Source organism: Scedosporium apiospermum (genome assembly GCF_000732125.1).
Source record: "Scedosporium apiospermum strain IHEM 14462 chromosome Unknown SEQ_SAPIO_0103, whole genome shotgun sequence".
Taxonomy (NCBI): domain Eukaryota; kingdom Fungi; phylum Ascomycota; class Sordariomycetes; order Microascales; family Microascaceae; genus Scedosporium; species Scedosporium apiospermum.
The window spans coordinates 25,081-48,728 of record NW_015971804.1 but is presented as its reverse complement, the minus strand read 5'-3'; the positions used below and the strand labels follow the sequence as shown (position 1 = coordinate 48,728).

Below are 23,648 nucleotides of genomic sequence, written 5' to 3'. Positions count from 1 at the left end.
GAAGCAGTTTATTAAGATAGCCGGAGACTCGTCTATGCGTCAATTGCAATAAACTATGAGACTATACTTTTGGTCTTTTTGATAGCCACCAACTCGGTGAGCACTCCCCCTCTTTCGGAACACAGTCTCAGAATCCTGACTCGATATCTGTCGCTTGCCTCCGAAATATGCCCACGAAGATCCGTCAAAATATTTCGTATAGGCCCACAACAGCAGCTAGGAGGAAGACCCAACCAGGGGCTACATGGGATCCTAAGCTGTCTGCTGTCGTTGTCTCGGCGGGCGGATTAGGTACAAATGTAATCGTGCCCGACATCTTTGACGGCGTCCCTGAAAGTGACGGTGAAAGTGACGGTGTAACCGTTGGTAAGAGATTGGCTATGTCGAGATCTACTGTCAGTGCATGTTCGTGCCGATTTGAGGCAGTTTGGTGTAATAGTCGTTGCGATTAGGAGGTTTCCTTACTCAAAGTTATCCCGAAGCTAGCTAGCAAACTCGATTGGGCACCCCAGTTTCTAGCAGGCCATGTCCTTGGGGAGCTGACGCGAATGATATTAGCCGCTGCCCGAGTGCTTGAAGCCGAGCGTAGCGGCTTCGGTTCCAATGAACATACCCATCGGAGTTAGTCAGGAGTCCATCAACGCATTCCCACGGAATGTCTCCGCCTTTCTTCTCCTGACACTCCGTATAGACGCTGCAACACCAGCCATCCTGGCAAGCAATTGCACAAATATTCTGTCTCGGATCGAGATGGCTGAAAGCGAATGCTAAATTTAGCATTAAAAGAATAGCTGCCACTACGTTAATAGGGTATTTCATTGTGAATTGCCCAAACGCCGCTACCCGATCCAGGTTCACGTCAGGAGCCGACGTGAGGTAGAGGTATAAAGTCTCCGTCACATGTAGCTCCGCACATTCCCGTTTTTGCTATATCACGCAAGGTGTCTGCGGACCGCGCTGAGTATTGTGCGGAGGATACATATAAACGTCGCAGGTCTAACCCCACGACAAAAACCGCACAAAGCTCCTTCACAGCAGACAAATTTGAAAGCTATGGCCCCCAAAATCGAAGCCGTCTTCACCCCCGAGGCACCGAAGCCTCGTCCCCAATTCTCCCAGGCCATCAAATATAACGGCCTCGTATATTGTTCGGGCAACATCGGGGCGATCTCGAACACGAACGGCGAGCTGGTGCAGGGAACCATCACGGATCGAGCGGTAAACACCGCTAAGTTCCCTGGTGCCTTACTTCGCTATGCCTAGGTAGAGACTTGCCCTCGCTGACATGAGAAGTAGAGACAAGCCTTGAAGAATATTTCCGCCATTCTGGAGGCATCCGGAAGTAGCTTGCGAAATGTTCTAAAGGTGAACGTTTATATCACAGACATGGCAAACTTCGACGCTGTCAGCGAAGCATACGACGAGGTCTTTTACTGGGAGCCGAAGCCGGCTCGGACTTGGGTAGCGGTATACCAGCTGCCCCGCGGTACGGATGTCGAGATTGAGTGTACAGCTGCGCTCAACTAGTAATCTTGATACGATAGCGGGCGTTCGTATGTTCTGCAGGAAATAGGCATTAATGAGATGCAAGTGTTTGGAAATGGACTTGAAGCGTTTCACAAGGTGGAATAGAACTTTGTCACCAAGTTCGTCCCGACATCGATTCGTTGAGCATCCCACGAGTACGCAGTTCCTCGATGACACCTGCTGCCGCCACCCACACGGAGATCTCCATATTTTTAGTAGCCATCTCTAGCAAACGATTGGTGAAATGACCGAGACAGTGGGCATCACCTCGGAACGGATTTCACCATCGACTAATCAATTGGAGAGCGGCTGCTTCGCTGAATTCCAGATTCCCGATTTCCCTGGTGACAAAACTCCGTTTGGATCCAAAGTATCCTTGAGCAGACCTGTAAATCGTGAAAATGCAAAGTCGTTAAAGCCTTGCTTCGCTGCTGTATCATCCATGAACTTCACATGCGTCCGGTATGCCATGTACCCCTGCTTTACACCGTCCTCCATCAGATGTTTGTAAAGAGCCAGGGCCCTTTCCTCCTCCTCGATCGAGTAAATCACCAACTCGATCCCGACAACGTACCGGGGATAGACGTGGAAATCTGCAAAGAGGTCGAACCTTGCGTCGATAGTTCGCTGCTTCGCGGTCAAGTACCAGTCGTAGAGCTCACGGCCTGATGGAGGGATGATGGGCGAGTAGTCAATATGGGCACCACCCTTGGTTCCCCTCGTGTCCACAAGGCCGAGCGGCGCCAGCGTCGGGATGCCGCTGTGGGGGATCTCCTCCTCCCCAATCTCGGCAGCGGTGATGGTCTTTTCAGGGGAACCGGGAAACTCACGCCAATTAATCTTGACACCGGAAATAGAGGAAAACGCACGCTCAACAGTCTTTTTCAACGCTGGTAACATTTCCACGGAACCGTAGAGGGAGAAGTAGGCTTTCCAGAATCCCCACCCATATTGGAGCCGGATCTCTTCGAGCACATCGTAAGGCACGTAGGAGCCGGGCTTCATATACTCGGCCAATTTAGCTTGGACTTCAGGAACTGGCGACGTCAAAGCTATACGGAAGATATTGGCAATGGACGGCGAGTTTAGAATAATTGAGCGGCGCATAAGGTCGGAAAGGATTCCAACTAGCGGAATAAGGTCCTCTTCACGAGGAACACTAACATCAACTGTGGCGTAAGCTTCCGGCGCTGGCGTGATGTGAATGCCAATCTTCGTGACAATCCCTATTTTTCATACGGTTAGTTGCTGGTCAGGAGTCTAGGATTGTTCAGGTGGGCGTTGGGAGGAGGCTGGTCCTACCAAGGTTTGTCTGATAAAAGAGGCCGTCAAGGCTTGGACCGAAACCTCTATTAGGGACGAGAAAAGGAATCGTTAGCATAAGATATATTTGTTTCTATGCCTGTGAGGATGGCCGCATACCCTTTATACAACGGGAAAGCTTTGTTATTTTTCATCGCGCCCGATCCTGTTCGGAGCAGATTTCCGTCGGGTAACACGACTTCCATACCACATTGAGACTGCGAGTGCTCTCCATTAGGCGTATATCCAAACCCACGGTCGACGGTATTTCCCAAAACAGAACCCCATCCGATTGCCGGGACGGACGGCCAGAGAGCCAACCCCTTTCGTTGAATCTCCTCGTAGAGATCGAAGAAAGAAACACCAGGTTCGACAATGGCGTACCCGTACTCGCCGTTAACTTCAATGATCTTGTTCATCCTATGAAGGTCGAGAATAACACTCCCTTTAACAGCAGCACCAGATCCGCCGTACCCCAAGTTTTTCCCTCGGGAAATGGTCCACAGGGGGATTTTGTGGATGTTGGCAAGCTTGACAGCATGTTGTACCTCTTCAACCGATCGAGGACGAACTGCGCCGCTGGGTTGGTTGTTATCGCTAGCAGAAAAGCCGTCGCCATAGCTATCCTCGCCCAGGCGGCCTTTGAGGGCTCCATGCTCGGGGTCTCGGGAGACATGTTCCTCGCCAAGGAGGACGGCGACTTGATCGAGGAAGTTTTTCACCGACTGAGCGTCGGGGGCGGGTGAGCGTGATGGAAGAGACATTTGATCGAACAGGTCCTTCTTGGATATGGGCGGTTTGGGTAGGTATGTGCTAGTTTTGGGGCTTTAGAACTGCGTTCTGTTTGGAGCGTAGAAGTTCATGGTGAGCCATCGTGTTTACACTCCTGTCGTTATATAGAAGGAAGGCGGAGCATGCGTCGAGAAAGCGAAGAGCGACTTCAGCACTTCTGCGAAGGTCAGTGACATTCTCTGTGACAAATTGATCCTTTCGCAAGCTACAGGCGATAACAGCCGGGTGTGCCGGGTGTGTCGGGGAGTGATTCCAACAGCGGCAAAAAGCAGAAAACCCACCATAGTCTCGTATTGGCCCGGCCTGGCTCGGTCCCTCTCCTAGAATATCAGGGGAGTATTAGCGTCTGAGGTATTTGGGGAAGTCAACCAGGTTCCCCACGGGGACCTGGAGATTAAGCTCCGGGGACATAAGATGTCCGATATTTTTACCCCAAATGCGCTGTTAAATCCTTGTTGCAGCCTGAGGCGAAATATCGGCAAAGTAGGCCTGCTCCCGTGATTCCTTTTCTAACTTCAGGGGTTCCCAACTGTGACTAGGAAGTTGAGAGATATGAAATTCGCGTGGTATCGAGCGATAGAACTGTAGGACGATAGACTCCAACTGGAACTGACTCCCAGATGGACGACAAGCGGGCTGGTGCACATCTCCAAAGAGATCACCGAGGTATATTCGTACAAATCTAAAATCTTTTAATCGACCATCTCGTTTTTATTTAATTCTTATGCTTGTTTCATGCACATTTTATATCTGGTCAAAGTGGACAAGGCTAGCGAGGGCGTTCCGCAGTTGGAGGCCATCGACACGGAACAACCATGGCAGTAGTGTATAGAGCTTATCATACTATTTGCTATACTAAACCATATTGGTGCCGAGAAAAGTGAATTTGAAATTCAGGGTTTTGTGTTATTTGTCAACACCGTCGATACCCCGGGTCCTTTCGTTCGATGTGATCTCGCTACTGTCAACCCAGTTTCCATGAAGCCCTGCCCTCAACCGGATCGGTAGCAGGATAACCGCCTGGGCCTTTGTGAAGTCTCTGGTGTCCAGCAAATGCAACTCACTGGACATGGACGCGTAGTTGTTTGCGAGTGCCAAAACATAGCCATCCCCTTCCTCAGTAGATCCGCGACGAGGAATAAACACTGGCTCCTGCACCATATGGGTTCGACCAGGGAAGTATGTCTCAATCTTACGAGTGACCACATCCAAGTGTGCCAGTGAATTATACAGCGGATAGCCGCCCCCCAGCTGAGGAGCGATGGCCTGGAAATCTGTCCCAAGGGTCGGGTCCATCAAATCAAAGTAGCAGTGACGGTAGACCTGGGTGGCAAAGCGGTCGTCGATTCGGTAAAATTCCGAGTTGTTGTCCTGGAGGACTTCGGCATTGCCCAGCTCCCGGTTCGAGGACTGCGGGTCGAGTGTAAACCGGGTCAACTGCGAATGGATCGAGCTCGGCTCGGGCGCGTTACCGTTGGCATCCGGCCACCAGAAAAACACGTTCTGCTTACTTAGACCGAGATCTACCACGATGTTTCCGTATTTATCCTCGTATGCGTTGGAAATGTGCCCTGGGAAGGAGTTGTTGTAGGTGAACCACTACGGCAGAATAAGTTAGGCTTGGAATGAAAACTGGTGAGCCCTTTTATGGTTCTCTAGAATTCACCTTGATGTCGGCGGACTTCGCCCCGTTCCGTGGAAGCACGCCGAGATAAAACGGAGTCTCGGGGCTCCATTGCCAGTGCTCGCCACCCTGTTTCATACGCTCGACGTCGCAAAGCAGCGGGATGATAGGGAAAATAACCTATATACCCGAGAATTAAGAGTTAGGACTTCTCTTCCTCTAAACGCTTATGCCAGAGGTGGTGGCCCGGAGAGGAGAGGGAAGGGGGGAGCCTCTTTCACGTACCCAATTTTCTGTGACTGCAAAGTCATGAATCATGGCTACAATGGGGGAGCGCAACCATACCACCTCGAGAAACTTGCCGTCTGGGGCCACACGATAATAACAGATATCCGGAGTACCGTCGCCCTTGGCTTCGTACCCAAAGCAAAGCATCTCCCCCGTCTTTGGACAGAATTTTGGGTGGGCGGTGAAGGTCAAGCTGGGCAGTTGGCCATCGAATGTGTACAAACCATGCGTCTCCAAGGTTTCGGGGTCCAGGGCATATGGTGGGGCATCTTCCTTGAGCGCGAGCAGTTTTCCGTTGAAATGAACGACGTTCGTGTTGGCCGTGGTGCGGGTATTGAATTCAACGGCGTCGGTAAACTTGTTGCGATATTTGCCTTTGAGAGACGGGGGCTAAGTTAGTCTATGGACCTGTCGAGCAGAACCAATCCAACACGCGAGATGCTTTTTCCTTTCTGCTTCTACTTTTTCTCCTTCTTCTTCCAACTTACCAAGAAGGGCCCGTTGTGCCTCTCGTTCACGATTGAACTTCTCGGTTCGCACGTATCGCTGCTTGAAAGAGACCCGCCGGCCCTTGATCCTGAACGCGCAGATGTTTCCGTCGCCGTTGAACCACTGTCACTATCGTCAGCCTCTGGGTTTCGTGCTCGAACATACCATGGGTATATCCTGGTGCCGTGCGATACCGGATCATCTTCAATGAATGGGGGAAACTGAGGATCGGGCATCACGCGATAAAATGTCCCGTCAATGTCCGCCGGAATCTCCCCGCGAACCTCAAGGTTGAACACTTCTCCTTCGACTCCGCATGGCTTCATGAACCCGGAGAATTGCGGGCGGTCCGGGAAATCCAAGCGAGATTTCTGGGAGAGGGATGAGGCAGACATGGTTGTGCGGTTTGTTCTCTACTGGGTACTAGTTAGGGAGGAGGGGCCACAACGCGGCTGGAATGAAAGTCGACCAGATGGGTAATTAGTCAATTGCCTTTCCCGAGTTTACCAACAGACGGAACCCGGCCGATTCGAGTTATAAAATAAAATGTGATCTGGGACCCTGTTTTAGCCCATGGGGAACTTTGCGGGGATACCGGGTATCCGGGTATGCGGGGGTGTCCTCCCCGGACGGCATTCGGGAAATGCCACGCCCTTTGCATGTTTCTTGCCAATATTCGAAGGGACCCTGCTGAATCTTTGGTTTTGTACGGGTTAAAGAATCAAGAAAACCGATTAACATGAAGGTCTGTGCTTCAGTGATTCCTAATATATGGTGAGGCACGGGGGGAGGTGGTGGAGGGAGTAGAGGAGGTAGAAGAGGAAGAAGTGAGGGTGTGTTGCAGCGATTTGCGAAAATAAGAAGGCAAACCGCATCCAAAAATAACAGATGAAAAACAAAGTCTTTCTATCTCTTCCTGTCTTCTTCCTTACACTTGACTGTTTTTCCCTTGTTTGTATTCGTCCCTCTTTGGTGGATAATCTGTCAAGCATGTCCTATACTATATTCACCGCTGTGGCTTTAGGTCTTTGGGCCACTGGTACTTGCATCTACAACGCTTGCTTCCACCCTTTACGTTCAATCCCGGGGCCTTTCTTTGCCAAGTTCTCTCGATGGTGGTTGTTTACTTTGGAGATGAGGGGAAACCCCCACCTCGATCTGCTCGACCTGCACCGTGAATATGGTACGCTATATTATGGCTGTGTTGCATTGGTCTTCCTTGAGAGGGATGCAATTTGCTAATATTTGTCAGGACCAATGATGAGGATATCACCGAGTGAAATCTCCTTCGCTGATGTAGAAGCATTTAACATCATCTACGGCCGGACATCCAAGTTCGAGAAATCCGAGTACTTTTACCGCCCGTTCGAAGATCAAGCGCCAAATCTATTCACAATCCGCGACCTGCAACATCACTCTCAAGACAAGAGACTTCTCTCCCACGCCTTCTCACGAGCAAACATTGCCCAACACCAGACCGCCATCTACGACAAGGCGTCACATCTGGTGGAGCGCATGAAAGAGCTCGTCGTGAAGAACGAGCCCATTCCGCTGTTTCCTGCGTTCCGCTGCATGACCTTGGATACCATTTCCGACTTTGCTTTCGGAAAGTCGACGGGTGCGCTAGATCTGGAAACTTTCGAGTCGGATATATTTGATGCCATCGATAAGGCCACCAACTCGGTGCCATTTGTAAATTCTCTCTCTCCTCTTCTCTTATATACTTCCTTTTCCTTGTCCCCTGTTTCCCTTCCATCACCTACCGAATTTCGTGGCCCTTCGAGACTCACATAACGTGCTCTTACAGTTTCAACGCTTTCCGATCCTTCGAGAAGCCCTTCGGTGGGCGAGTTATTACAATCTTAGTGCTATTCCCAATGGCTTCCTTAAACTTGCTCATGCCGGTGAAACAGCGTTTGCGCAGATGAGTGATGATGATTCCTGGACCATGTTCGGAAATATGATTGCGTCCGCAAGGAAGTCATCGTTGGAGCTGACAAAAGACCATCTCGTCGCGGAAGCCATTGTGATGTTCGTTGCCGGGACCGATACTACCGCCGCGGCCCTGGCCATCGGGCTGCATAAGCTGCTCCAGCACCCCGAGTCTTATTCGAGACTCCAAGATGAAGTCCGAACCGTCATGCCGACACTTAACTCTAGACCGCTAATTGAAGAGCTGGATGCTTTGCCCTTCCTCGATGCTTGTATCAAGGAAGGCCTCCGTGTCTCCTGCCCCAGTCGCGTTAGGATGCCACGAACAGTGTCAGAAGAAGGGTGGAAGTACAACGGTCACTATCTCCCAGCCGGCGTAGGTGGCTCCCCTCCCCTTCCTCCCCTCGCAGCCGAAAAAAAAAAAAAATCAGATGTCTGATTTTATTTGGCTAATCTCTACCCAAGACATTCGTTAGCGCCTCGCCGCTCTATTGCCTGCTCGATGAGAAAGTGTTTCCTTCCCCCAAACGCTACGACCCGTCCCGGTGGTTAGTTGACGGTGATCGGAAGCGGGAGATGCTATCCCATTTCAACCCCTTCTCGCGGGGGACTCGACAATGCATTGGGCAGAACCTGTCTCTCATTGAGCAGAAAATTGTCTTGTCAATGATTGTAAGAAGTTTTGACTGCGGGCAAGTGTTGAAGAAGAACCTCAAAATTGAGGAGGCTATCACTGTCGTGATTGAGGATCCCGTGCACGTCAGATTGTATCTTGCAGAAAACTGAGGGTAGTTCCGCTCCGGGGTGTACACATGAATGCAAACAGGTATCCAAGAACCTTTCGATCGTGCCAAGACTTCGTAGTCTCAGCTCTACTTCGTATTTAGTGACTTTTTTTTCTTTGGTTTTGGTTTTGGCCACTGCTCCCCAGACCGCCTAATTGGCGGAGAGATATACGGAACTTCCACATGACGTGGCCCTTGTGGAGTGTTAGGGGAAGCTTTCCCCGATTGCCCCGGTTAGCCGAACATCCCGAGCCAGCTGCCGGGGCCAGGGAATGCCTTGAGCTAAAGAAACTTGGAAGTTCGGTCTGAGAGTCCCATCTCTGGGCCTTTCCACACTCCACGAGCTTTTAGAATAATAAATACACGCTACTATCACGATTGAACGATGCTCTCCGTACATATCTGTCTTGCACTTGGTGGCACAATGGCAGGTATGCCTCTCTCTGTCTCTCTCTCTACCTTACCCTACAGTGGCATAGATAGCATGCATGCGTATCTGGATGGAGATAGTGCTTTGTAAAGTACCCAATGGGAAACAAAATTGGCATTGGATGGGGAACTCAACCTCATTCGGAGCTGCGTGCATCAAGGAACAATACTACTTGTCAGAGCGCGTCGATGATATGGTTACAGTTTGTGGAGAGACGATGAGTGCCGAGAAAAGGGGGCGAATTCCCCAACAGCACTAGTCCTATTACTACCCCGCAAACCCTAATAGGAGAGAGTAGGGAGTAGGCCAGCCACCCAAGCTTCCCCAGGTTTGTCTGCATGGTGTTACCTTGTTTCTAAACCGATTTTATCTCCGCGCATTTCTGCCGGCTGTCATGTCTCCAATGTGCATTGCCTCCTTTCCCAGCCAAGGTAGTCTTTTGTCTGGTTCAAAGAACCCTTCCGGCCCCAATTTTTCGCTCATTGCAGTGTTCACCCACCAAGTCCTCATTCTCCAAATCCAAACCTGCTTCAAGTCCCGTGTCGGTCGGGCGGGCTCACATATCATGTCCTCGACTCCATCCCCAGTCAACCAAGACCAGGTCCGCTCTGCGGCACGCGAGGGTCGCAAAAGAAAGAGAATCTCAGTTGCTTGTCGGTCATGCCGGACGCGTAAATCCCGAGTATGCCAACCCGTTCCCCCTTCAATTACGCGGATTTTCTGATGGGTCTCATGTTCGGATAGTGTGACGGGCGTAATCCATGCGCTACCTGCCAAGATCTCGACGCTCCGTGCCTCTATGATCAGCCCGTCAGTCAGCCAGCGGTGATGACTGGGACTGGGGCTGGGGTTGGGGCTAGAGCTGAGGTTACCGAACTGTGAAAATATCCCCCTTCGCCTCCCTTTCCACGTCGTCAATGCCTGCGCAGGGCCACTGATTCGTTATCGTTATAATTAGGCAAAGAGAGAATAGAGCCCTTGAGCAGCGGCTGCTAGCACTGGAGCAAAAACTTCAGTGCTTGGAACAAGATAGGGTCCCCACCAATCCAACGAGTGATAGGATATGTGAATCCATCGAAGCCCATGTCTCCACCTCTCCCCGACCGAGCACAGAGCTGCAAGACAGCATTACTAGGAGTTTGGGAGTGTCTTCGGGCTGGGGCGATGTAGTAGATGGCATGGGGTCCGTCACCCTTGAAGACGGGGTGGGCGCCGACGAGTATTTCGGTAGTGTTCCTCCCTCCCTCCCCCCTGTGCATGATGCCGAAACTCTCGCCGAGCTCATCCTAACAAATCTCCCTCGCTTCAATGAGAAGGTGCCTCGTCCAACGTGGCGTTTTTAAGGCTCATAGTCCGTGCCGCCGGCGTAACGGTAGAGCTAGGTGACGACGGCTCCGACGCATTCCTAAGGAGGCCGACCAATTCCGACATCTCAAGTGTGCGCGATCAAAGTCAAACAGTGGAACCTTTTGACCTCCCTCCTACAGGCGAAGCGGAACAGCTGTGGCGCTTGTACTTCACCACCGTCAATATGATGGTTCCATGCGTCCATGAAGACTCCTTCCGGACAACGTACAAGAGGGCGCGAAACGATGGCCCCAGAACGGTAACGAGGTCGTGGCTTGCTATGCTCAACATGGTATTTGCCCTTGCCACCAACGTGTTGACTGCAACGTCACCTCCCCGGGAACGGGCCTCGCGATCGGACATGTACTTTGAACGAGCCATGGAGCTGGTGCGCCAAGATATGCTTGGGCGCATCTCTGTGGAACATGGTATGTTTTCTATGATAGTGATATCGAGTAACTTTTTTCCCTGGTCTCCCTCCCTAGAGTTAACACCAAAGACAGTTCAATTTTTCCTGCTTATGGGCATATACCTCGAGGGCACAACATCTTCTTCCCTTGCATGGACATTCCATAGTCTTACGGTCAAAGGAGCGTACCAGCTGGGCCTCCATTACCTAGGGTCGAAGAACCACTCGCTGCTGGACCGAGAGATACGCAGAAGAGCCTGGTATTGCTGTATCATGAACGATCGGTAATGAACAGTGGAAAATCCCCTGACCAGAAGACCTAGAATCTAACGACTCGACGCAGTTGGCTGAGTTCCGCATACGGCCGCCCTCCTCTTATTCCTCTAGCCCATGTGAGGCTCGAAGCCGGTTCGCAAGTGGCATTTAGTAGTGTGCCTAGAAGCGTCACCACGTCGAGTTTAGCTTACTTCGATGCCACCATGTACGTATTTTGATCCCCTGGTCGCCTACCCTTCACTACACTCCGATATTTACATACATCAAAGGTCTATAACTCATATTTTGGGAGAAGCTGTGGATCTGTTATATGACCAAAACTTAAGTTCTCGCCCTCTTCTACCTACAAGCGAGGCGCTTGACCGCACGTCCAAATTATGCTGGAAGCTGGCACAATGGCAGGATAACCTCCCCCCGTGCTTAAAGATAATCACTTCACGAGACACGACAAACGATGTCCCTCCTACCCTCGAAACGACTCGGCTACGTATCCTTCTGTCTCTCCGTTATTTGGGGGTTAGAATACTTGTTTTGCGCCCCGTCCTTGGCCAGTTCCTCGACTTGCCCGGGAGAACGGTATCCAATGAACACCAATCGAAATGGCTTCTCACTTGCGGCGCGGTCCTCCTGGCCGATTTAGCTCACACTTGTAGCGACGTGCTCCACATCAACAACAATATACTGGCGGCGTCGCGAAACGAGCAGAACCTACTTGGAGCATGGTGGTTCTCCTGCTACTATAGTACGGCAATCCAAGCCTATCGTCAACACACATCGAACTAGACTTATGATGTAGCTGACCTCCTGAAAGCCTTCAATTCGTCTCTAGCAATCATGGGAATACTCTTGATCAAACGTATGCCGGCGTTCTCGAATGAGCTGTCGGATATTTCTGCTGTGGACCTGCGGGCCATGTTAGACACCGCTATGGACGTGCTCCACGGCCTAGATAAAGGGAGTAAGACGATTATGCGTTGTCGGGACACCCTTACTCGCCTCCTTGCAGAGTTGGACTCCAATAGTGCTCAAGGTACGCAATTCTCCATTGTCATTGCCCTGGTATGATTACTCTTTTTGGCGTCGCTAATTTATTGCCATCATGGTAGGGCACGCACCTGGATTCACACCCACCCCATTCTCATTATCCCCATCGAGTGCCTGGGCTTGGCAGCTCATGCATCCAGGAATGTTTAACCCGGACGTACCACTCGGCCTTTCACCCCGACTATCAGAGATAGGGCGTCCTTCGCAGTCTCTTCATGGCTTTGATATTCATCTTAGTGATCAAATATATACTGCGGCCCACCCAGGGACAGATACAGGCCCAACCTAGTTCTCTATTATATGAAGCGTTCCCTCCAGGAAATGACGAAGGCAACACTGGCTCAAAGAATAATAATTAAAACGAAATTGATAGAATCCAGGGTTCATCTTATCAGCCGCATGTCCTACTTATGACGGAGATCAACACATCAAATGGAAATTGGTTCTAGTGTCGTGATCCTCTTCCGTTCTAGTCGTCAACCAACCTTTCCTACAGCTTCAAGCGGATCACAATATGAGCTTTTCCCACTTTCGCCCAAGTAGGAGTGAGCAAGTTGAGCGAGGGTGTCTCTTCGTTAAACGGCCTGAGAAAAAAATCTACCTACGGCTGCGGAAGGCAACCAACTATTCGTAATGAAGCCCGAGTGGAAAGAAGATCAATGCAGATACAACACCGAGGCGGAAGTAGGACGTTAACTCAATCTCCCAACACCGCAACCTTAAGCTCTATCTACTACGGCTTTGCATCATCAATCGACTTGGAAGCACCTTCGCTGTCATGCACAGAGCCATCCGAAGGTTCCTTTCCCTCGTCCGCTTTCCCTAAATCGACGTTCTTGAGAATAAACATTATCAAGAGCATGGGTGCGAGGCCAGCCGTGGCGGCGATCGCGAGCTTCTGCTGTGTCTCACGGTACGCTTGGTTAATGGCGGCTCGAACAGGTGTGCCCATGTCGAACTTTTGGGCGACGACGATGGACTTGTAAATTGATTGGGCCTTGTCTTTGGCGTTCCCGGGGAGATATTCCGTCAGTCTCTTGGGAAGGAGACTGTTCCAGATGGCACCCCCAACGCTGTTGCCATCAATAAATTTGTTAGCTGTCAATCCGATTCACCTTATCGTGGTTGGGATCCATAAGAGACTACGTGCCTTGTTCCAATGGCGCCGCCGACGCTCATCGATGCATAATAGACGCTGGTGACGACAGCGACATCTTCCTTCTGAACGATTGCTTGGATGGAAACCTGCGCGGCAGTCTGGTAGAACGCGCGACCCACACCGACGAGAGTCTTGGCCGTGATGAAGCACACCTCATTGGCTGGGCCATCGCCATTCTTGTTGACAAAGTAGATCTGAAGCCCCTGGCCGAGCACGACTATTGGGACGCCGATGAGGACGAAAAGTTGGGATCGCTTTGTGTATCTCATCAGCAGGCCGACGAGGACCGAGGCGATTTGGAAGGAGACACGCAGGGCGTTGCTGAAACGTGCGTTAGTACCCTCTTCAAGAGCACATCTTTTGTTTTGCCTTCTGTGTTGACTCTCAGAACTTACTCTATGCGACTGGCATGGCCGGGTGAATACCCGCCCACGACCTGAAGATAACTTGGAAAGAAGATGGTAAAAGTCGAATAATGGAAGAAATCGAGTAGCGACAGCAGACAAGCGGCGATGACGGTCCTCTCACGAATCATCCGGAATGGCACAAACGGCGTCTTGGCGAGCTTGGCATCCCAGAGAAAGAAGACAGCAAGAACGACCACCCCAACCACGAGCATGGCGATCGTCGAGCCCTGCTTCCACCGCTCGCTGTTCCTCGCACCCGTCAAGGAGAGCGGAATCAGCGCAAGGCCCAGACCCACGACCATGAGCACGGCGCCCAGGATATCAAGATCCACCCACACGAGACGGGCGATGCGCTTGTGGAGAGGCATGTTGGCAATCTCACCGGTCCAGATGCTTTTGCGCGTGAAGCCGTTTTTCAGAGCGCGGCGCTGTAAGAAGTACATGGTGGTGATCAGGGGAGCGGCAGCGACTGGTAGGATGATGGCCCACATGCCGTATCCCCAGCGCCAGGTGGACTTCTCGAGGACTTCGTCGGCGACGATGGTCCCTAGATACAGGGTTGGGATGGCGGCGACAGATTCAGGAAGAGAGGACCAGAAGCCTCGGTTGATGAGGCTGGTGGTGTCGGCGATGAAAATTTGCTGCATGATGGTAAAACCGGTGTCGCCGATAGACTCGAAGATGCCGCCAGCCTGACAGGGAGAAAAGAAATTTAGCCCCAACAAGCCCCTTATCGCATATACGCACAGATGGCGATAACTTACAATGTAGGTCTCTATGTTCTGACAAGCTGCGTACAGCACCATGGAGAGAACCATGAAGGAGATGGCGAAAAAGAACCCTTGCGGCCGGCCAAAGACATCAGACAGTTTGGCCATGATGGGATAGGTGGTCAACGACGTAATGGTGTACACAATGTTGGCCGTCGTGAGGGCCGAGTGCTTCGAGAAATCGCTGGTCGCGTAAGCATCGTACACCTTGGTAGAGTACTTGACGAAGGCGCAGATGAAAGAAGTGGCAAAGAGACTGAAGGTCAGGTGGAGCAGTTAGCAGCGCAACGCCTGTATAGATAATCACGGAAATTTGTGATCCGTTCGAGCATACCCGACAAATGCAACGATCATGGCTCTCTTGGACCACGACTGCTGCAGAATTTCAACGTCCGTCATCGGTCGGGTGTCTACGGCCACTTGGGCCTTTTCGGGGTAGCGCGACACCGCTTTGTGGGCGCCGTCTGGGGCGACAAGAACCTTTTCCCTATTCATACTAAAAAGCTTTAAGGTATAACTGCTACGATTATGAGAAAAAAAAAAAACAAGTTTTTCAAAATACTTCTTCTCTTCCGCGAGAAAGATCCCAAGGACTATATAAACACCGATCCTATCCTTTTTAAGAGACGAGGAGCACCCGAAGTCGGCATCTGGATCGGCTGACGGGGGGACATGTTGGGACCACATGGCAGGAGAAAATTTCTGGGCACCCAAGTTGGTCCGACCTTGTCATTCCATCTAATCTTATCAGATTTCGTTTATCAATCAGCGCCTTCATGGGGTGGATCTTAAACCAATGCCGAGTGGGCTGGTAGTGCACTCGTGGTGCACCAAGTGTAGTTTTGATTCGAAACCTTGGTTCCTGAAATGGGAAACGAATGAGAACTTTTACTAGTACCGATCCACTCTGTGGGCCCTGTTGGAGGCTAGAGAACGCCGTTGGACGGCAGGAACAGGTTTCCTGCGAGGTAAAGTAGAGACAGGTGATCTTTACGAAATCATGGAAACATCGAAGGAACGTGCTAGGCTAAAACGGGCAGAGAAATCCGAGCGTTTATGAGGATGTGGGACACTATTTGCACACATGGGATGTGGGGGTAGCAAAAACTGTCGTCTTTTCACACTAGGGGACCAGTTCGGAGATGGAGATTGTGGGCTTCTTGCGTGCGAACGCTGCCCATGGCAAGGGGTTCCCCGCCAAGGGCAGAACGAAGCTGGGAAGAAAGACACAGAATCAACATACAGTGTAAGCCCCTGCTAGATTATGCCGAGCAGGAACGGAATTTTCAGAGCAAGAATGGTCACATTGTTTGCTCGCAGCATGGTGGGATGACGGAATCGAATGAACGCCAAGATCAGATTGATAAGATCAAATACTTTCGGCGTTATTGCCCTGTTTGGGGGGCATCCTCGTCTAGCACTGGAACGGGATTGAGTCGGCAGACTCTGAACTTCTGGCAATCGACACGCATCGTTTCCATAGCAGTGCGCGTCACTAGATCCTGGTATCTTTACGAAAAGAAGCTTAGAGCTTTCTTTTGAATAAACTGCCCAAAACCTTAAAAGATTCGTTGGAATTGGCAGTTATATATTATTCATATTTCTCTCTTACATCTCTTGCGCTCACTTTGCGCGAGAAAGGTCGAGTTGTCCGGCTGGTCGGGGTCACTCATTCACTGTTGTATAGCAGCCCGGTCCTGGGTTTTCGTTGGGTCTTTCTGCATCACCCAAACGGCAATGAGGGCTAGGTTCACTTCATCAAGCCGGCTAAGATTATCACACGTGTAAAATGCAAACTCTATTCGCGCATTACATTTGCAGTGAAATGGGTTTCTGGCTGCTGTTACGATATTTTCAAAGTTCTTCAGGATAAAACTATATATTATCTTGGTCTATCTTTTTTTTATTTTTTATTTTTATTTTTATTTTTTATTTTTATTTTTATTTTTTATTTTTATTTTTTATTTTCTTTTTTTTTGGCATGAGTCGCCGACACCCATAATGACCATGGAAACCGCCGAGGGACTATCTTATAACGCACCATTCCGGATCAGGTGCAGCGGGAGGGTCCTGGAAATGCTATCAGGGCAGTCCAGAGTCTTTAAAGGATCTCGGCGCAGAGCAGAGGCCCAACACGTGGCATAGGCACATGCTGATTTGCCTGCGCCGAAAAGAGAAGAACGGGAACCGAGAGCGAACGAAAGGAACGAGAAAGAGCGGAGCGAACGTCATTAGGCCCATTGTTCCATTTGAAGCTTATCCTGTCTTTTATCCTAACGTTACTCAGAAGCTGATAGCTCTATTTTACACTCCTCGGCCAGGGAACAAAGCAGAACGAGACCCAACCTTCAACTCGCGATGGAATCCCTTCTATCCCTTCTATGGTCAAGGTGGCCCACCGTCCCACTGATGGATGCTACGGCGTAGTTGTCGTATATTCTACCCCGATATTGTCTTATTGTCGAATATCCTTTGTCTCGACCGAAGGCCTAGTTGTAAAGCCGACGTCGGCTTCTCTAGGGATCTATGGGGATAACCGACAAGCTTCGCCCCTTTCGGCTGGCTCTGCCCTGCCTAGCTCTTTACCCCGCGGGGTAGTAACACCGGGGATACGTATTATAGGGCCTAAACCTTTGGCATTACCGACTGTGAGCAGATAACCGTCCGCCGAACCGAAACTTGGGGACTAGCGAAGTGCGAGAGCTGGATTTTGCAGACTTCGTCTTGGACGTGGACGCGACGGAGACTGTTACAAATAACTAAGGTACTAACCAACTTGTATAATTTGTTTTGAATGATTTCTCTGTCGCATTCACACGTATGTCTATCCGTTCGAACCTGTCTCTTCCTTCAACATTACGAACATGACAGCGAATCCGGCATATGTTAGGGGCCCGAAAGACCCTGCTCTCTGGATCAAGACCCTAGGCACGGCCCTCGATGAGCAGGCAGCTCGTTTCGGCGATAAATCCGCCCTCATCGTGCCGTGGCAGTCGGTTCGCTTGTCGTATCGCCAGTTAGCAGACCGAAGTAGAGTTGTCGCGAAGGCGTTGTTGCGATTGGGACTGCGCCATGGCGATTCTGTGGGGATCATGGCGGGCAACTGCCACGAGTATATCGAGGTCTTTCTCGGCGGAGCACGCATTGGATGCCCCGTGGTTGTTTTAAACAACACCTATTCTCCGGATGAGCTCAGAAATGCTGCGTGTATAAGTTGTAAGTGCCGCTTATTCTACTAGGCTTATATACGTTGAAGGTCCTTAGACCAATCTGAAAAGCATGCAAGGTCATATTCATTGCTTCGAAGATCGGCACGAAAGACCTCGCGGCCCATATCGCAATTCTTAGAGGGCAGGGTCATCCGAATCCCAAACTCCTTGAGCTGCTACAACTTGTGTGCCTTGGAAATGATGAATTTGACGGCAAGGGTATCGGAATACAATCGTACACCCAGTTGAAGGTAAAAGCGGCTTTTGGTATTACTGACGAGGAGATGCTGCGACGCGCAGAGGCTCGAGTTGATCCTGACAACGTACTAAACTTGCAGTTCACGTCAGGTACGTTGGTTGGACCGGAGCACCCGCGAGGCGTAGCCGGGGACACTGACACTTGGAACAAGGCACTACTGGCGCTCCCAAAGCAGCCATGCTGACACATGTGTAGGTATCCCCATGACTTGGATATAGAAACGTTGCCATATAACTTATATTTACCCAGAAACCTCCTTAACAATGGTCTGTTTATCGGGGACGCGCTGCGTTTAACGCCCGATGATATTGTTTGCTGCCCCCCGCCTCTTTTCCACTGCTTTGGGCTCGTGGTGGGATTCCTTTCGTCGCTTAGCCACGGCTGTGCTATCGTGTTCCCCTCAGACAATTTCGACGCAAAAAAGGTTGTGGATGCTGTCATGAGTGAAGATGCTACTATTATCCTCAGCGTCCCGACCATGTTTATGGCTCAGCTGGAGGTCATGGCCAAGTCAGGCCAGAAGCCTCGTCGACTCAGAGCCGGGCTCTCAGCAGGGGCTGCCTTATCCGTGTCGCTGATAGCAAAGGTGCGCGAGAAAATGGGACTTAGAAAGATCATTAATGCCTACGGCATGACGGAGACAAGTCCAATCACATTTATGACGGTGCTGGATGATTCCGACGACAAGGCCGAAACCATTGGCAGGGTGATGCCTCACACGGCAGCTAAAGTCATCGACTCAAACGGTAAGATTGCGGCTCGGGGACAGCGAGGCGAGATATGCACGAGCGAAATATTCGCCATATCAATGATATTTCATTCCACTCGGTTGTGCCGCTCAGCGTCGTAATAGCTTACATCTTCGTTGTTAATCGTCTCATTCACCCATCCCGTTACATCGTCACCATGCCGCAAAAGTTCTCCCGCCAACCACCCGGTGTCTCAGAGGCCATCCTCATTACGTTCCCCGCGCCCAATCTCTTGCTGGTGACGTTGAACCGTCCCCAGCAGCTCAACGCAATGCCGCAGGGCTCACATCGAGCTTTCTCGAGTCTGGAATTGGTACGATGAAGAGCCGTCTCTACGTTGCGCCGTCATCACGGGCAAAGGCAAAGGCTTTTGCGCAGGCGCTGATCTTAAAGAGTGGAGCGAGAAGAACAGAGCCGGAATACCAAGCCACGGTGCGGATGGGGATAGCTGGCTCGAGCATGGCTTTGGTGGCATGAGCAATCGCCGGGGAAAGGAGCCCATTATTGCTGCTGTCAGCGGGTACTGCTTTGGAGGTGGCTTTGAGGTCATGTTGAACTCAGACTGCGTCATCGCGAGTGAGAGTGCCAAGTTTGGTCTCCCGAGGTCAACCTAGGCATAGCCGCCGTTGCCGGTGCCCTACCACGGCTCATTCGGATTATTGGGCGACAGAGGGCGTCAGAGATGACGCTTCTTGGCCGCACGTACACCGCCCAGACGCTCTATGAATGGGGGATCTTGAGCAAAGTCCTCCCAGAGAATAGTGTTCTCGACGAAGCACTACGATGGGCCGCTGAAGTGGCGGCTCAATCCCCAGATGCCATTATTCTTAATCACGCGGGACTGCTAGGTGGTTGGGATGGGGAGGATCCAACGTCCAGCACCTACCGAACCAATCAAGGCATCTTCAAGGCTTTGGATGGGGGAGTTAGCATGAAGGAAGGCATATTGAGCTTTGTGGAGAAAAGGAAAGCTCGCTGGATAGATACTAAGCTATAATGACCCTCTATAGTCACGGCATTTGCTCACGAGAAATTCGAGTCGACTTTTAGCCGTCTTTTAGAAGCTCCTCGATGGAATTTAAGATTCCTATGCCTGTTCCTGCTCCTATTCATATAACGGGGTCAATCAGCCGGGTCCTTTCATCCCCTAATAATACGCTAGCCTGTATCCCGCTCCAAGTGCCCGTTTCCCAGCCAACTCTAGCGGTAATTTGTTAGCTTCCATCCATGGAGTTTAAAACCAAAGCATTTAAAGTAGCAGTTGAAGCAGCCAAAGCTACATCCTAACTCTACCGACTATAACAACCTCCGTTCTCAAGCTCTTTCTCAAGATCTCTCCCGAAAGTCCAATACGGATTGCTGTTTGGGAGACAGCTTGGCCTGACGCGTGGCTAATCTATTGTGGGGTTGTAAGCCGATTGTATCCAGCTCAAATTGTAACAATGCACGGCGCGAAGTAGAACTTTCGGGCCGGCAAGATCCTACACAGTAACGCCGCATGGGCGGGAATGTCAGTGACGGCTATGGAGGAATTGCGAGCCCAGCCTGCTGTTTTGACTTCTCACATAGGCAATAGCAATAAAAAGTGGCAATCTTTCCCCAAATTATTCATGGGATGTAGACGGATAGTTCGTAAAGCAAAACTTCAAGGGACATCGCTGCAACTTCTCGAGCTCCTATTAGTCCACGACCTATCGTAACTTCTTACTCTGCAACGATGGCAGCCTCAAATAGTCAGGATATTTCTCACACTCGTCGCCAACCATATGCGTCACATGTGCTAAAACTCTATGAAAATAGCCTCTTATCCAACCATCTTCCTATCGTTACCACCGACCCAAATGCTCTCGAGGAACAGGCCCGGGGCGCGATGGAGACAAAGAGTTTTAAATACATCTATAGGGGTGCAGGCGAGTTGTCTACCATGGATGCGAATCGCCTCGCCTTTCGTCAATGGAGGATCATACCTCGTGTTCTCAAGCCAGCCAGCCCCCGGGATCTGACAACCGAGCTATTTTGTGTCAAGTACGGTAAGAAAATACCGGTGGAATTGACGTGGTTTAGGCCCGTGATATTAGACAAGTTGCTGAAACGCATTCTAGATTCTCCTCTTCTTGTGGCACCTGTCGGAGTCCAAGCCATGTTCCACTCTTCTGGAGAGAGGGGGTTGATCGCGGCCTGCGCCGAGCTGGGAATTCCTTATATTCTCAGCACAGCCGCAACACAGAGCATTGAAACCATTGCTGAGGCCTGTGGCCCACACCCCCGTTGGTATCAGCTGTACTGGCCCAAAGATAACGACATCACTCGATCCCTCGTCCTACGCGCCAAGAACTCCGGTTTTAGCGCGCTTGTCGTCACCCTTGATACGGTCACCGTTGCCTGGCGTCCGCATGACCTTGATATCGCGAATTTACCATTCCTGGAAGGAATAGGAAATGCCGTGGGATTCAGTGATCCGGTGTTCCGCGAGAAGTTTTATGCCAGGAGCGGTAAGACGCCGGAAGAAGATCAGCTTGGCGCCTCTAGGTACTGGATCAGCGAGGTATTCGCGGCAGAGCATCACTCTTGGGAAGATCTCGAGCTCCTCAGGGAACTCTGGGAGGGGCCGATCGTTCTCAAAGGCGTGCTGAGCGCCGAGGATGCACGCTTAGCATTGCAACACGGAGTTGATGGGATTGTCGTCAGCAACCATGGAGGCCGACAGATTGACGGTGGGGTGTCCTCCCTTGAGATGTTGCCAGAAGTAGTTGAGGCGGTTGGCGATCGGATGACTATTCTGTTCGACTCCGGCATCCGGACTGGGTCGGATATAATCAAGGCCATAGCACTTGGAGCACAAGCCGTCTTCGTTGGGCGGCCTGCACTTTACGGATCGGGTATCGCTGGTAAAGAGGGTGCATATGAAGTCCTAGCTGGATTACTCGCAGACATGGAACAATGCATGGCTATAGCGGGATTTCAGAGCATTGCGGATCTGAAGCCGTCTATTATTAGAAAAGTCTAATATTTGGGGGAATTTGAGACGCTTCTACGGAACTGATAAGTTATTTGTTTAAATTCGTGGGTTATGTGGGACCAGGGCCGGGAAGGGGGAGTAATTATTATTCGTCAAGACTGTCTTGAGAAATTCGATTCTTCGACTTCCTGTTTCTCGCCATAGCCTCCCTGTTAAGCTTATGTACTCTGCACTCGAGGCTGGCCTTGCCGCCCGAGTCCCTAGCGAGACACTGCTGATACCGCATTTCCGTGGTAAACTTTAGATTTGTACCAGATAGCAGGGGGGTCAGCTTCTCTCGGGACTATTAGCTTCCTTTTATTAGGGCACACTGGCACGGTTGACATGCGACGAGTCTCAGAGCTCGTTATCGCCGATTTCGGAGAACTCGGCCAAACCCGCCAGCCAAAGGATTTGCCGATTTACAGTGCAAAACGAATCTCAGCGTATTCTAAATGCAGCTCGGGTAATCGGTTAAACACAGGACAACCGCAACAAGAGAAAAACCGGGTCAACCGCCAACTCGTTTCAGGATGACCAGTCATTCTGTCGTGAATACTAGCGATATCAAGGGCCCCCTATTTGATCTCTTCTATAATAATCCAGCCGCGCGATATACTTTTGGACTACAACATTCTCATTTGTGTCAATAGTCACAGGAGGCTATCCTACTTCACTACTCGTACGGATTGATCGGCACGATGAGAATTGGATTTATGGGTCTCGGCGTCATGGGCACGCCCATGGCGCTGAACCTCGCTCGGAAATATCCGCTTACCGTATGGAACCGAACCGCGTCTAAATATCCGCTCGTTCGCCAAGCTGGGGCAGAGGTGGCTGAAACACCTCGAGCACTTGTGGACGCTTCAGACGTCGTTTTCACAATGCTTTTCAACGAGGCTGCCTTCCAGTCGATATTGGGCGCAGAGTTTATGGAGGGACTTCGCGGCAAAACTATCATCAATACGAGCTCGGTGTCTGTCAGCTTCAGCCAGGACTTAGCCGACCAGGTTCACCAAGCCGGCGGGCATTTCATCGAGATGCCGGTTAGCGGCAGCAAGGTTCCAGCTGAGCAGGGTCAACTAATAGGCATGATTGCTGGCGAACCCAGTGTCGCCGAGAGAATCAGACCCTTAGTTGAACCCATTACGAAAAACGCTGTCTACTGCGGTGAGATTGGCACGGGTCTTAAGACCAAGTACGCTGTAAACCTCTACCTCATCACCATGACGGCCGGTTTGGCCGAATCGATGGCCCTTGCCAGAGCCCAGGGTCTCGACATCAAGGCCTTTGGTCGGGTTCTGGATGCTGGCCCCATGGCCTCAGCCTACTCTAAGCTAAAAGTCGCAAAGATGATCGACCAAGATTGGTCGGCACAGGCGGCTATCAAAGACTGCTATAATCTCACTCAGCTTATCGACTCCGCTTCCGACGCCGTACATGCGCATTCGCCCTTGATTCACCTTTCCGGGTTACTATACAAGCAAGCGATTGAAAGGGGACTCGGCGACCACGACATGATCGCGATAGAGAAGGTGTTGGGCAACACTGTAAACTGGGCAGGGCCGAAAAAGAATTGATAATGATTACCAATTGATCTGTTCTTCTCCCTCTCCAGGTACACGAATATCCCGAAAACGCACCGGATGGTGCTGAATAGTGTCTGGCAAAGTCCTGGCTCATGGGCTCAGCCTAACCCCAGCATTGACTACCCGAGAAACAAGGTCTTCATCCAGTTGGAATATGGTACACCCCTCTCTCAGGGACGTTCCAGCCCAAACGCTGTCCTATTTGCGCGCAGCCGGAGATGTTAAAGACCCAACGACCCAACCTTGCTAGATCCCAGGTAGAA

At 51.0% G+C, this 23,648-nt stretch overlaps 5 protein-coding genes and 1 pseudogene across 5 annotated transcripts; 4 read left to right on the top strand and 2 right to left on the bottom strand.

Moving 5' to 3' along the window:
• Positions 1-1,053: 1,053 nt before the first annotated feature.
• On the top strand, positions 1,054-1,527 carry SAPIO_CDS6394 (Uncharacterized protein; the record flags this gene model as incomplete). Its single annotated transcript, XM_016788510.1, has 2 exons — positions 1,054-1,218; positions 1,297-1,527. The coding sequence occupies 2 exons, from the start codon at positions 1,054-1,056 to the stop codon at positions 1,525-1,527; spliced, it is 396 nt and encodes a 131-aa protein (XP_016641801.1).
• A 294-nt stretch (positions 1,528-1,821) lies between these two features.
• SAPIO_CDS6393 (Lignostilbene alpha-beta-dioxygenase) lies at positions 1,822-6,417 on the bottom strand (the record flags this gene model as incomplete). Its single annotated transcript, XM_016788509.1, has 9 exons — positions 1,822-2,753; positions 3,038-3,642; positions 3,712-3,778; positions 3,903-3,941; positions 4,686-5,220; positions 5,288-5,425; positions 5,531-5,907; positions 6,022-6,110; positions 6,188-6,417. The coding sequence occupies 9 exons, from the start codon at positions 6,415-6,417 to the stop codon at positions 1,822-1,824; spliced, it is 3,012 nt and encodes a 1,003-aa protein (XP_016641800.1).
• Positions 6,418-7,156: 739 nt separating this feature from the next.
• Positions 7,157-8,740, top strand: SAPIO_CDS6392 (Cytochrome p450 monooxygenase; the record flags this gene model as incomplete). The annotated part of the gene is made up of 4 exons (XM_016788508.1): positions 7,157-7,205; positions 7,275-7,714; positions 7,830-8,330; positions 8,420-8,740. The coding sequence occupies 4 exons, from the start codon at positions 7,157-7,159 to the stop codon at positions 8,738-8,740; spliced, it is 1,311 nt and encodes a 436-aa protein (XP_016641799.1).
• A 4,238-nt stretch (positions 8,741-12,978) lies between these two features.
• On the bottom strand, positions 12,979-15,076 carry SAPIO_CDS6391 (Uncharacterized protein; the record flags this gene model as incomplete). The annotated part of the gene is made up of 5 exons (XM_016788507.1): positions 12,979-13,281; positions 13,392-13,725; positions 13,800-14,503; positions 14,576-14,837; positions 14,916-15,076. 5 exons carry the CDS (start codon positions 15,074-15,076, stop codon positions 12,979-12,981), a joined length of 1,764 nt encoding a protein of 587 aa, XP_016641798.1.
• Positions 15,077-17,445: 2,369 nt separating this feature from the next.
• On the top strand, positions 17,446-21,805 carry SAPIO_CDS6390 (uncharacterized protein; the record flags this gene model as incomplete). Its single annotated transcript, XM_016788506.1, has 9 exons — positions 17,446-17,797; positions 17,860-18,138; positions 18,201-18,240; positions 18,299-18,795; positions 18,903-19,111; positions 19,194-19,402; positions 19,471-19,671; positions 20,599-20,828; positions 20,901-21,805. The coding sequence occupies 9 exons, from the start codon at positions 17,446-17,448 to the stop codon at positions 21,803-21,805; spliced, it is 2,922 nt and encodes a 973-aa protein (XP_016641797.1).
• Positions 21,806-22,497: 692 nt separating this feature from the next.
• On the top strand, positions 22,498-23,376 carry SAPIO_CDS6389 (annotated as a pseudogene; the record flags this gene model as incomplete).
• Positions 23,377-23,648: the final 272 nt, after the last annotated feature.